The following is a 13,512-nucleotide window of genomic DNA, read 5'->3' as shown; positions in this document are numbered from 1 at the left end:
GAGAATGAGATTTGGAAATCAAGACTTGGACGCTAGATGTACTGCAGGGTTGTCACTGAGCTGCAGAAATGTATTATCTTTTTTCATCACGTATCCGTTGCAAGGGTGGCTCTGGAAGACCGTGGGGTTTTATTCTCTTTCTCAGTCTCTCCATTTTGAGTCAGAATAGCCCACGTGCTTTGCACCCACAAGGAGACTCATCACACTGAAACTATTCCCGTTTTCAGTTTGGGATCCTTCTGGAGGGAGCCCTTAGTCACAGGCGTGCAGTGCAGACATGCGTCCTCCAGAGCCCGCTATGCTTCGCCCAGCTCAGCCCCGGAGCTCTCTCCAACCTGGAGCGTCTGCAAAACTGTGCAAGGGCACCCAACAGGGGGCACGTCAGCGCTCCGACTTCCTCCCTACGCCGCCTCTGATTGGCTCCTGGGCGTATAAGAAACCGGTGAATGAGCGGCTGACCCTCGCAGAAACTTGCTGGAGGTGTTCGGGTGCCATAGACCTTTCCTCCCTCGTCCACCCGCGGGCCAGCCGAGCCGGCGGAGGATGAGGTCGTCCTGTGTCCTGCTCACCGCCCTGGTGGCGCTGGCCGCCTATTACATCTACATCCCCCTGCCCAGCTCCGTGTCCGATCCCTGGAAGCTGATGCTGCTGGACGCCACTTTCCGGAGCGCACAGCAAGTGGTGAGACGCAGCCCCGGGCTGATTCTCTCTCCTTCTTAAGCAATATTTGGAGGGGGAAGCGAGATTTCCGGACCGCGTCCCACGAGAACGCCTATTTTTCTGTAGCATTTAGGCGATCGATTTTTAAGGTGGTTCAGTCGGGCTTTTTTTCAGGGTGTCGCATTAGCCTCCTCGCTAGCAGCGGGCTAGATCTGCGTCTTCTCGCCTGCGTTGGGGATCGAGAAGGTGAAGTTCTTGAATAGGATTTGACAACTGTTTAACCCTTCGTCTGTCCTGAACGCGTCCCCATCCTTCTTACTTTGCAACGTCAAAACACCACCTTACGGGCATTTTAGAAACCACACTTCCCCCATTTCCATTCTTTTGTAGGGGCCAGGAGAGAGGGAGTTAGATGTTTTAGGAAGGNTGGGGTGGGGGGTGGGAAGGACAGTCTCTGCTTTCTGGTAATGCAGCCACCTTAAAAGCAGAAGCGGGCACGGGCGGCCTCCCGCCGGCCTCGGTCAGTGGAGCTCACAGTACCCGAGGGCACCAGGCTGGGCTCGTCTAAGCACCTGAGTAACCGCAGGGATCTCGCGTTTCAAGCTTGGTGCTTATCAGCTCAGCGCAAGAAGGAGGCCTGGAGGCCTGGCCGGCTGGTTAGAGAAGAGGCGGTGGAGGGGGGCGGCGGCCGCTGTTCTTGCACGATGCATTCTTCTGCCTGCCCTGCAGCATTTGTTGTACGTCCTAGGGTGTTGACATAATCTTTGCCTGAGCCGGGATACTCCTGCTTTACCCTGGTGGGTCACATTTCTGTCTGTTGTATCGTGGGGATGCATCTCTTCCCCAGAGACCGTAAAATAGAACTGTAGTTTATTCTCTAGTAAGAGACATTCATTTCAGTGCCAGAGAATCTAAAATCTGAACCACAATCCGCAGCCAAAGCTGAGCCTTATTATTCTAACCTTCCTCAATCGCCGGTTATTTTTGTAAGCTCGTTTTTTCAGGAGTGACTAAAGGAAGAGGGAAAAAAAATTGGTTATCGCCCCCGCCCCCCCCCCACAGAGGGCTGATTGATGTTCCTCCCTGTCAATTCTGTGTGTAGGATCGCAGAGGCTCTGAGGCTTTGTCCTATCAAAAAGCCCCTTAAGTAGGGTATGGTAGCACATTCCTACCAGGGATTTGTTTTTCTTAAATCCAGCCATGTTTTCAACCCCAGAGTCCCCTGTTGTCCCTTAGGAATGGTCTCTGCAGTTACAGATCCCCTGCCTGCCTGCCTGCCTGCTGTAATGTTGACATGGTGGAGAGCGACCATCCCCTTCTCTACCATTTGTTTCAGGAGAGGCAGTCTTCGCATAGGAAACCCTACAGTCCCTCTCTTAAGAGATTCTGTAATTTGGGAGTGATAACCTTCAAAGGTCCTGGTATACAATGGCATTTACGCTGGGTGGGTTATAATGGCCTTCAACAATAAGAATAGTAGGAAGAATAAGAAAAACATGAAAAACTGTTATATTGCCTGCAGAGATGGTTAGTTTTCAGGTCACCAAAGAAGTCTTCCTCCTCATAATATAATTTGGGAAAAGCCAGGTTTGGAGAAAAGCCTTTCTTCCCCCACTATAGGCTGTCACCACATCAAGGGCAAGGCCTTTGGACACTATGGTCCTCTATATAGAATGTGCCCTTCGCTGGTGTTTGGGAATGATAAGGAGTGTAAAGCCAGGTCACAGGATAAATGAGGTAACTGAATATCCTCACCTGACACTATGGCTTGAGCGTGAGTTTGCGCAGAAGTGGCTGTCCTCACTTTTCTTCCAAATTGTGAAATATTAGAAAGATCATTCACACCACACAGAAGCAGATTCTACCCAGTAAAGCCTTTTACCAACGTCACTTCACATTGTCCTGGGGAAAAGGCAATGTGACTTGACACATTGTAAGCAAATAAGAGCATGACAGGTAGAGTCCTGCCTCCCATCCAGAGTCCCATCCCAGCCAGGCTACTTACTGGCAGCGAGGCCAGGTAATTATTACTGGCCTTACTAACTGGTCCTCAAGTTTTCCCTGTAAAATAGGGTTAATGTCTACCTTACAAAGTTGCTGTGAGGTTTAGCAATGCATTTAAGTGCCTGGAACTTGTAGTTTTCTTCTAAGAGCTGCTTGAGAGGCCCACTGTGGATTACGAAAATCTGTGGGATTGCCCAGCTTTGTTGAAACAATAAAGCAAATGTGAAGTGGAAGTGACTTATCTCATTGAAACCTGGTGAGCTACCAGTGTATGGCTTGGCATGAAGTTTGTTACCCAAATAATTTTAGTTAGAGCTGACTTGCTCAATTACAAAAGCAATGGAAGCTACTTCAGAAGTGAAGTGTGGCCTACTTCTTAACACAGTAGGCATATGCCCAGCATCGAGAAATATGAATGCTACTTTTATTCTGTGTCATTGGCAAATGCTTCACCCCTTCATGCCCATTCTTCTCTCCTTTACTCTGTGCAGGTGAGTCAGATTATTGAGATTATGTTCATTGTACTTTTTTTCCTGGGGGGGAGGGTCCTCCAATATTACCTAAGAAGAAGATACTGGAAATCTTTTTTTTTTTTTTAGTTTATTTATTTTTGAGACAGAGAGAGACAGAGCATGAGTGGGGGAGGGGTAGAGAGAGAGGAAGACACAGAATCTGAAACAGGCTCCAGGCTCTGAGCTGTTAGCCCATGAACCCTGAGATCTGACCTGAGCCGAAGTCGGACGCGTAACCAACTGAGCCACCAGGCGCCTCTGGAGATCTTTCTCTAAAATCTTCTCAAACACAGATGCTGCTTTAAAATCACCTAGGGAGCTTTAAAAATCCTGATGCTTGGAGGCACCTGGGTGGCTCAGTCTGTCAAGTTTCTGACTGTGGTTCAGGTCATTAGCCCTGCAAGGAGCTTTCTGCTGACAGCTCGAAACCTGCTTCAGATTCTGTCTCCTTGTCCCTCTGCCCCCCCCCGCCCCCCACTTGCTCTCTTTCTCTCTCTCTCTCTCATAAATAAACATTAAAAAAAAAATTTTTTTTTGAAAAATCCTGATGCTTAAGTTCTATCCTATACCAGATTTCTTCAGAATCTCTGGGAGGTACATCCCAGCCATCAGTAGTTTTAAAATCTCCCCAGGTGATTTCAATATGCAGTAAAACTTGGGAACCACTGCTCTTTAAGGTAAATAAAATGCATTGCAGATGTAGATACTATGTATTCCTTATACGGAGCACATGTTGCTGGGGGATGAACCCTTTTACATCAGCATGGATTAGCTTGTCAGATTAGTTGGTTGACACTTTGGCTGTAAGAATCTAAGGGGATAAAATACTAACTAGGCAGATTTCGGTGTTACAGCAAAGCCTTCATACGATGTGAGCGGACCAGCACAAACAACAGGTCTGGGAAAGGCAGGGGAGAGGGAAGTGTAGATGAAGATTGGTCAGCAAGAGACTAGAGGAACCAAGTAGGGAGTTGGGCAGGTTCTGGAGACTGATCTCAGAATGCTGTGCAAGGAAAGGTTTTTTTGGGTTTTGTTTTGTTTTAATTTTTATGTCTTTATTTTATTTTGAGAGACAGAGAGAGGCAGAAAGCAGGGGAGGGGCAGAGAGAGGGGGACCCAGAATGTGAAGCAGGTTCCAGGTTCTGAGCTGTCAGCACAGAGCCCGACATGGGGGCTCAAACCCACGGACTGTGAGATCGTGACCTGAGCCGAAGTTGGATGCTTAAGGGTGCCCCAAGGAAAAGTGTTTTAAAATGGTATTCCCGATAAGGTGAAGATCCTGAGAAGTTCACATTGCTGAGTTTGGCAAATTCATTGGAAGGAGTGGAAGCACATTTATTATTTGATGCAACAGTCTCTCAGTATCGATTTATTTAAAAAAATTTTTTAAAGTTTATTTATTTAAAGAGAGGGGAAGTGGCAAAGAGAGAGGGAGAGAGACCAAATCTCAAGCAGGCTTTGTGCTGTCAGCACAGCTGGATGTGGGGCTCAGTCTCCCATTTGGGAGATTATAACCTGAGCAGAGATCAAGAGTTGTAGGATGCTCAACCAACTGAGCCACCCAAGTGCCCCAGTATGAATTTTTTTTAAGTAATCAGTGATATAGGCAAAACTGTAGCTGTGGAGGTGGAAACATTTTAGAGTCAAAAACCTTGTTCAACTAGTCAAAAAGCACTGCTGTTTTATGAGAAATATGGGGGAACATTCAGCAACTTGTGTTTCTTTTTCTTTTTTTTTTTTTGCAGCATTATTTAAAAGAATGAAAGCAAGAAATATAAGAGATTACTTAATTATGGTACATATATATTTGGAATACTATACATTCAAAACATGTAGGTTATAAAATAATGTTCAATGACCTACAGAAGATTTGTACTGTATGTTAAGTGGGAAAAAGCAACTAAACAGCATACATGCCATTATCCCATTTGAAATATTTATATCCCAAAACATAGTTATGTATATCTGTCTAACTAAGAGAAGAAGGATCTAATTTAAAATGTGTTTCTTTTTTTCTGGGCCGTAAGGTTATAGCTTCAATTTTCATATCTGTATATTCTAGTTTTTCTACAATAAGCATGTAGTAATAAGAAACTATTAAAAAAAATTTGTAGTAGGTTTCCTACTTCTAAAGTGGAATTGATGTGCACACACATACCAATGTGATTAATATTTTAGTAACTGTTCTGTAAGAAATTCAAATTGCTTGACAGAAAACATCCTGGGTCCGCTGACATAGCTATCCCAGTGCCATGCTTCGTGCTCAGCTAGATGTGACACCAATCGAAAGCCCACTGTGTGCAGTTCTCGGGAGATGACCTAAAAGAACGTATAGCCTGTGGTGTGGTGGAATGGAGAAGACCTGTTAATAGGCAGCTAATAAAAGGTAAGAGTTGACAGGCATTCCTAAAGAGGCACAGTTCCAGAAACTCATAGGAGGGAGAGGTTATATACTGGTTAGAGGAGGGTAAAGACGGCCGCTAAAGGCAATGAGGTATCTGAAGGGAGTTCAGAGCAGGGGCGTAGCATGGCTTACCTCGATCATCTCCCAGCTTGCTGGTTCTGCATGTATCTTTTTGATGACATAATGTAAAACAGGTTGTTGAAATTGGTATTTTTGCTTAATGTTCCCTCTATTTCTTATGGATGACAGTGCTTTTGAACAAGTGGAACAAGGTTTTTCGTCTTGTAAAATGTCCCCAAACATCAGAATGCAAAGTGACTTCACCTGGATGTTCTGTGCACGATGTATGTACCTTCGGGCTGTGTGAGCGTGGTTTAAAGGATCACTCCACTGTCATGCTGTGTAGAACTCCAACTTGTTAACCTTTTCCATAGACATTCACGAACTGGAACGTTTACTAATGGCTGGTAAATTTAATGCGAGAACATTAATAAATATTTAAGTTTTGTCTGCCATTTTCTAGACTTGCTGTGATACATATTTATTCATATACATTAGAGATTTCACCAACTCAGTAGTGTTTAGTTGACTTGATGGAATTTTTGTAATCACATAGCAGCAGATAATATTAATTGGTATTAATCCTTACAGGTGAGCAGTCTGAGTTGGGGGTCTGTAGGCAACACCTTCTGGTGGATCTAAACAAACATTAAAGTCAGACTGAGTCAGCTACCAGGTTTGTTAGATAATGCCTGATTTATAGTTTTCCTTGTTATTTTTCTGAGAACCCTACAAAATAGCCCTGAGCACAGGAATGCTATTTTATTGTATTTTATTGGGACTTCTGTTTCTAACGTGTCTTGAGCTTGATCTAAAGACATTTTTGTGAGGTGGAGAAGTGCAGTAATCGTTCTTAACCAGTCTGTTGTTGTTGTTGTTGTTTATGTTTTTGAGAGAGAGCACAGCGCATGTGAGCAGGGGAGGTGCAGAGAGAGGGGGACAGAGAATTGAAGTAGGTTCCACACGCTGATAGCAGGGAGCCTGATCTGGAGCTCAAACTCCTGAACCTTGAGATTATAGCCTGAACCAAAGTCAGATGCTCAACTGACTGAGCCACCCAGGCACCTGTTAATACACAATTACTTCTTTTAAAATACTGAATATATATTATTATTGCCAAATGAAGTGATGTGGGAAATGTGTATTACTTTTTTCTCCATTTTTTATGCTTTTAAAGAATTAAGAAATGTAAATGAATTTCCAAGTGGCAAACCTAGCTATATTCTCTAACTGATTTGTGTCATATTAGGAAATTTTCAGTCTGCCTTTCAGTATTTCCAATATAAAGTTAAAATCCTACCATTTGGAAGTCATCACTCATTGAAGAAAAATTGACTAAACACCAACTGGCAAAACAAAAATGAGAAAGACACACACCTAATCTTGAGGAATTTCCAGTGGGGTGAAGGGGAGATGAGCAGTTACAGAGTGTGCATTGAATGATGGAGTTAGGAGAGAGGCCTTGTGGATTGCTGCAAGAGCCTTCAAAAGGACCTGTAACTTAGACCTGGTGATCAGTGACTGACGACCCTTTCACATGGGGATCTAATCTGAGTCATCAAGGTTGTGTGTCAACAGTAAAAATAACCTCTATTAAGCATACAGTGAGCATTCACCCTGTGCCAGATACTGTGCTAAGTGCTTTGCATGCAATTCATTTAGTCCGTGCTAGGATTCTTTGAGGTGGGTATTCTTATCTTCCTTATCTTCCAAAGGAAGGAACTTTGCAAAGAAAAGTAAGTTCCTCAAGATGACATAATTTGTAAGAGGCAGAATCACGATTTAACTCCTGCCTGTCTCACTCTGAACCATTGCACCAGCAGCTGTTGCACTAGTATAACCATTGCACTAGCTTGCGTTTCTACAGGACCTGAGTGAAGTAGGTGGAGGAGGAGAACAGGAGGGAGAAAGAAGGGGCATTCCAGTCGGAAGGGACATTCCAGTGGAAGAGGATGATAGAGCTAAGGAACTAAAAATCGCTTAGACCTCAGAGTGGTAAGGCTGGAAGGAAGCACAGGGCAGATAATGAAGGGCTCTGTGGGTCCAGAAAATAGCCACTGAAACCCTATAGTCAAGTCTGTGTTCTAGAACAGTCTTTCTCAGTGGCAGTGTAGAGACATGGGAGTCTAAGAAAGCAGGTGAAGGCGTGGGGCACCTGGGTGGCTTAGTCGGTTGAGCGTCCGACTTTCGCTTAGGTCATGATCTCATCGTTCGTGGGTTCGAGCCCCGCGTCAGGCTCTGTGCTGACTGCCAGCTCAGAGCCTGGAGCCTGTTTCAGTCTGTGACTCCCTCTCTCTCTGACCCTCCCCTGCTCACACTCTCTCTCTCTCTCTTTCCTAGAAATAAATAAAAATATTTAAAAAAAAAGAAAAGAAAGCAGGTGAAGGCAAGAATCCACTTAGGAAGCAATCCAGGTAATAGATCCTGCTGGGGACACCCCAAGGGGACATCAGTGGCAACAGGAAGAGGAGGCCGGCCCTAGGAGAAATGAGATCGTGACAGACATAACTTTTTATTATATTTTACATTTATATAGCAGGCTAGACTTTTTTTAATTTAAAACAAATTTTTTTAGTTATTTTTGAGATGAGGGGTGGGGAGGGAGAGAGGGGTGGGCAGAGAGAGATGGAGACAGATTCTGAGGCAGGGTCCAGGCTCTGAGCTGTCAGCACAGAGCCCAGTGCAGGGCTTGAACCCATGAACCCCGAAATCATGACCTGAGCTGAAGTTGGATGCTTAACGGACCAAGCCACCGAGGCGCCCCGGCAGTCTAGATTTTTTAAAGGTTCCAGTTGCCTCATTTTTGCCCACAAAATCTGTATTTTAAGTTTTTTTTCCCTAAAGTAGGATCGATGCCCAATGTGGGGTTTGAACTCACAGCCCCAAGATCAAGAGTCATATGTTCCACCCACTGAACCAGTACAGTTACCTCACCCCTCATTTTATTTTTATAAGTGGCTGGCATAGATTACTTCCACTTATCAAGTGAGGAAACTGAGGCTCAGAAAGGGTCCGTGGCACCCCCAAGATCACATGATTAGTTAAACTGAGACTGGAATCAAATTTCCTGAACTCCTATTTTGACACTCTCACAGCTGAGCCAGGCTGACCTGAAAACAAAGTCCTCTGTGATGGATTTCTCCTTTTTGTCTCTGGTTCTGTCAGTGTGACCAACTCCTTCTGACTGCGGCCATGCATGTGGGAGTGTTCATGATAACTTGATGCTGGTTGACGGTATCCTGACTTTTATTGAGCTCCCACGGTTAAATTAATCTACAGTAGTGTCTCCCAATCTGTTTTCTTGCCATAGACTTGATTATGTTTGTACAAGTATGCCAGAGGAAACTGGGGAGAACGAGGAGGGAACCCGTCTGTATGGGCTTGAATGCTAGGACTCACAAGATTTAGATAGAAAATTATAAAATGATTCTCAAACAGAATATGCACTCTGCTAAATTTTGAATAGCTATGAAAAATGGTTTTGAGTTTTTACCTCCATGAAACACTTCAGTATCAGCGTCTCGTAGCCCATGGCCCACCTGTGATCCATTTCTGTCACACCTATTGGGAAACTCCCCTCTCTACAGATGTAACTATTTGAATACAAGTTTACTATTATTGCTATTAAACACAGATAGTCCCCCAAGTTACATATATCTAGGTAGTCCTATAACTTATGTCCAAGCCAGGACGTTTTTGAGAGTGCTAGAGGCTGCTGTTAATAATCACGCTTGGATAACCGTTTTAAACCAGAATTATTCCCAGACAAATCTGGACAGATGCTCAGTCTGCATTTATTTGGCTTGCCAACATTCAGCATAATCAAGTCAAAGTTGTAGAATGATTCCTGGACTCCCCGTTCTCCTCAAACCTGACTGTTAGCCATCCAGTGAACCCCATCACCCCCATCCCTTCCCCCACCCCTGGCATCCTGTCTCCTGCAATAGCGGCAGAATAAGAGTACTGCGTTCCTTAATTGGCACATAAAGCCTGCCACAGCCTGGTCCCACACTGATGAATCCAGTGTCTGCGTTCCCATGACAGTCTGCATGTTCATATATGACACCTTTCTTCCTGTTACTGTTGCCTCTCATGTCCTCCCACATGCAGACTTTGGCTAACATTCCACTCATCTTTCTTTTTTTTTTTAATTAAAAAAATTTGTTTTGTTTTATTTATTTCTGAGAGAGAGAGAGACAGCATGAGCAGGGGAGGGTCAGAGAGAGAGGGAGACACAATCTGAAACAGGCTCCAGGCCCTGAGCTAGCTGTCAGCACAGAGCCCGACATGGGGCTCGAACCCACAAACCGTGAGATCATGACCTGAGCCGAAGTCGGCCACCCAACCGACTGAGCCGCCCAGGGGGTCCCCACTCATCTTTCAACACCTGCTGAGAAATGGTCTCTTACAAAAACTTTACCTTTTCCCCCAATCTGCCTTAATCTTTCTGTCCTTAACACCCTGCTAGCATTTCTCTCTCTCTCTCTCTCTCTGTGTGTGTGTGTGTGTGTGTGTGTGTGTCCCTCCCTGTGTGTTTCTTTCCTTAGGTTGCTGCTTTATGTACAAGCTCCCCACCATATTGTAGCCTTTCTAAGCTATATTAGACATAATTTCCCTTTTATTTGTTTTAGAGTTTGTGGTTTGAAGATCATTCGTTATAGAGAAAACAGGAATTCTTGGTTCTGCTTTCTTTCAGTCTTCTGTGTTACATCATTTGTCTCATAGGGCAGACTTAACGCTTTTATGTGCCTGTGACTCTGAACTTACCCCAGAACAATTTTTGTTGCCCTTTGCAACTTTTTTTTTTTTTGCAAGCCTCATTGTTTTCTGGGTTTCTAACTTCCTCATAGTATTTTTGCAGATTTATGCTTGTTTTTGAATTTGTAATGAATTTGTCTGCCTGTTTCTAGCAAGGAATTGGGCATCTCCTTAAAANCCGCGAGATCATGACCTAAGCGAAAGTCGGACGCTTAACCGACTAAGCCACCCAGGCGTCCCTTCTGCCACCCATCTTTGAGGCTGAAAACAAGGATATGAAGAACCACACCAGACAGGTGGGGAAGTAAGGGCATTCCAGGAAAAGAGCAGGTGCACTGTTCTGAGGTGAGGCAGTGGGGCACCCACAGGGAGTTCCTTCTTTGCTGTTTCTGAAAGGTATAAGTAGTTTGAAGGAGATATTAATGTAATTTATGTAATTTATATAGAACTGTTAATTTAATTTAATTTAATATTTAATTTACGTAGAACCAGGTCCAGTCTTGTGTAAGGATATATTCCACTGTTTTAATGATGCTTACTCCAGGTAAGCTAATAGTAGAATTATGAAAGCATATAACAAAAGTGTGAGTTTTTCAAGAATAAGTACTGCTTGGTGAGAAAAGCTTTATAAACTACTTACTAAAAATATTCTCTGTGACAAAATTTAAGTTTGGGGAGCCAAATATATAATTTGATTGAAAATGATTTGTTTTACTACTGTTATGTGGATTTAGTAGGTTTTTTTTTTGTCTTAAACAAAAACTTCTTTTTTTTTTTTTTAATGTTTTCTTTATTTCTAGGAGAGAGAGAGACAGCGGTGAGCAGGGGAGGGTCAGAGAGAAAGGGAGTCACAGACTCTGAAACAGGCTCCAGGCTCTGAGCTGGCAGTCAGCACAGAGCCCGACGCGGGGCTCGAACCCACGAACCGCGAGGTCATGACCTAAGTGAAAGATGCTTAACCGACTAAGCCACCCAGGCGCCCCGTAAACAAAAACTTCTTTAAATCAGTCTTTCTTGTCGTGTCCCCAGTGCACTGCTTCAGAAAAGTTCTTCTTTGTGTAGAGTTTAAAACAAGCACTGCAGTTGTTGACAGCTGTGGTGCATTACTTGAGACAAACACTTCTTCCTGTGCATCAAAGCAGGTGCGTCTACGCTTAGAGACCTCTTGTTTTAACCACCCTCTTCCCTATTTCCCTGTCTTGCTCCGTCCTGTTCTTTCCCTCCATAGAACATACGCTATTGGGAATTGTTTGTTTAATGACTCCTTTTTAAGGATTTTTTAAAGTTTATTTATTTTGAGAGAGAGAAAGAAAGCAGGAGCCAAAGAGGGTCAGAGAGAGAAGAGGGGGCGAGAACCCCAAGCAATCTCTGTGCCCTGTCAGCACAGAGCCCGATGTGAGTCTCGAACTCACAGACCATGAGATCATGACCTGAGCCCAAGTCAGATGCTTAACCAACTGAGCCACCCAGGCGCCCTGTTTAATTACTCCTAAGTAGCTGTGTCTTCCCGGCCAGCTGGAAGCTCTGTGAGGGGAGGGAGCATGTCTGTGGGTTTCATCACCATGTACCCAACTCCTAAAAGTACCTGGCACGAACTAAACACTCACATATTTGCTGAGTAATAAATGCTGAGTGATCCAGAGTTCCTGGGCAGCTTTTACTGTAAAGAGGGGGTGGTGAAAATGTCCTGACAGGAAGTTTTCCCCATACATCCCACTTCTCAAATAAGGTGTCATCACTAGGATCAGCAAAATGTGCTTGCTTTTGTCCCGGAGTCCTGTTCGTTTCCATGAAGAGCCCAAGTAGAAAAATGATAAGGGGTAAGCTGCCTGCTCTTCTCAGAAGGCATGAACTTAAAAGCAACGATGAAGAGAAACATAACCTACACTATAGTAATCCATTCACAATTCTTTTGTGCACTAATGATGTACCAGATAGTACATCGGCCCTAGGAGAACGACGATGAAGGAGGTAGGTATTCTATTGTCACTATCCATTTCTACAAGGATCATAAGTAGAAGCTTGAAATAAGACCTGGAGAGCACGGAGGGAGGAGTGACTGTCTGAGGGGTGAGTAAGGCAGGGTGCCACAGGCCGGGGCATTTGAGATGGATGCTGAAGGATGAACAGGCGTTTGGCTGTGAGATGAAGAAGAAATTCCAGTAGTAGATGGAACCCTGCCATTCAGCCTTCTGTATTTTGAGGAAGGAATATACAGTATATGGGCAAGACAGGCTGTACGTGCAAAGGTGAGTCCAGGGAAGTAGTGTGCAGTAATATGACTAGGTAAAAGGTATGTTTGTATAGTAGGTGGATATCAGGAGGTGGAAAATGTTTAGTTGCATAATCTCTAGCTGTTACAGCTGCTTTAAAACAATTTTGCCCATAGAAGCATAATTCCTTGAGTAAATTACAGGACTGAATTATTTTTTATATACCAGAAGAGGTATATAATTATGCTATAGAAAACATAGAAAATAGAAAAACTTGACTACAGTCTTAACACAGCCACCATTTGCTTTTTGTTATATTTCCTTTCAGTCTCTCCTTTTATGTATATGTTGGCTTACTGTTAGATGCTGTCACACTGTGTGTACAGTTTTATGCACAACTTATTTTACTTTTCATTTATCAGAAGGATTTCTCGCATCATCATTCCATAATCTTCCCTTCCCTTTGCAATGGATGTGTCAAAGGGCATGTGCCAGTTTTAACCTAACTATTCCCCTGTTACCGGATATTTAGACTATTTAGTTACTTGCTTTATAAATAATGTTACAGGGAATATATTTGAATACATAATCTTTTTGGTGTTAGAGTTTTTCCTCAAATGATTGCACCAAACAGGAACTACCGTATCAAAGGGTATAAATATTTACAGGTCTTATTTTCTATTTCCAAACTATTTTCCTGTATGTGGTTAACAGCAGTATGAGAGAATGTCAGTTGTGCTGTGCTCTTACCAGCATGGCCATTTGTACAGTGGATCATTGAACAACACAGATTTGGACTGCGCAGATCTACTTACACATGGGTCTTTTTTCAGTATGATACTGTAAATGTATTTTAATCAACCTCAGGGAAGGAAGACTTGTGTTCATTAAGAGCCTATAA

General features: G+C 43.6%; 1 protein-coding gene across 1 annotated transcript in view; it reads left to right on the top strand.

Annotated features, from left to right (window-relative positions):
- The first annotated feature begins 469 nt into the window (after positions 1 to 469).
- The window catches only part of NCEH1 (neutral cholesterol ester hydrolase 1), a 53,871-nt gene continuing 40,828 nt past the window's right edge, over positions 470 to 13,512 (top strand). Inside the window, exon 1 of the mRNA XM_077763680.1 lies at positions 470 to 681. Coding sequence (XP_077619806.1) covers positions 544 to 681 — 138 coding nt within the window. The 5' untranslated portion in view covers positions 470 to 543. The remainder of the gene's footprint in view (positions 682 to 13,512) is intronic.

This window comes from Crocuta crocuta, unplaced genomic scaffold (genome assembly GCF_008692635.1).
Source record: "Crocuta crocuta isolate KB4526 unplaced genomic scaffold, BGI_CrCroc_1.0 scaffold433, whole genome shotgun sequence".
Taxonomy (NCBI): Eukaryota; Metazoa; Chordata; class Mammalia; order Carnivora; family Hyaenidae; genus Crocuta; species Crocuta crocuta.
This window is presented reverse-complemented; position numbering and strand designations above follow the sequence as displayed.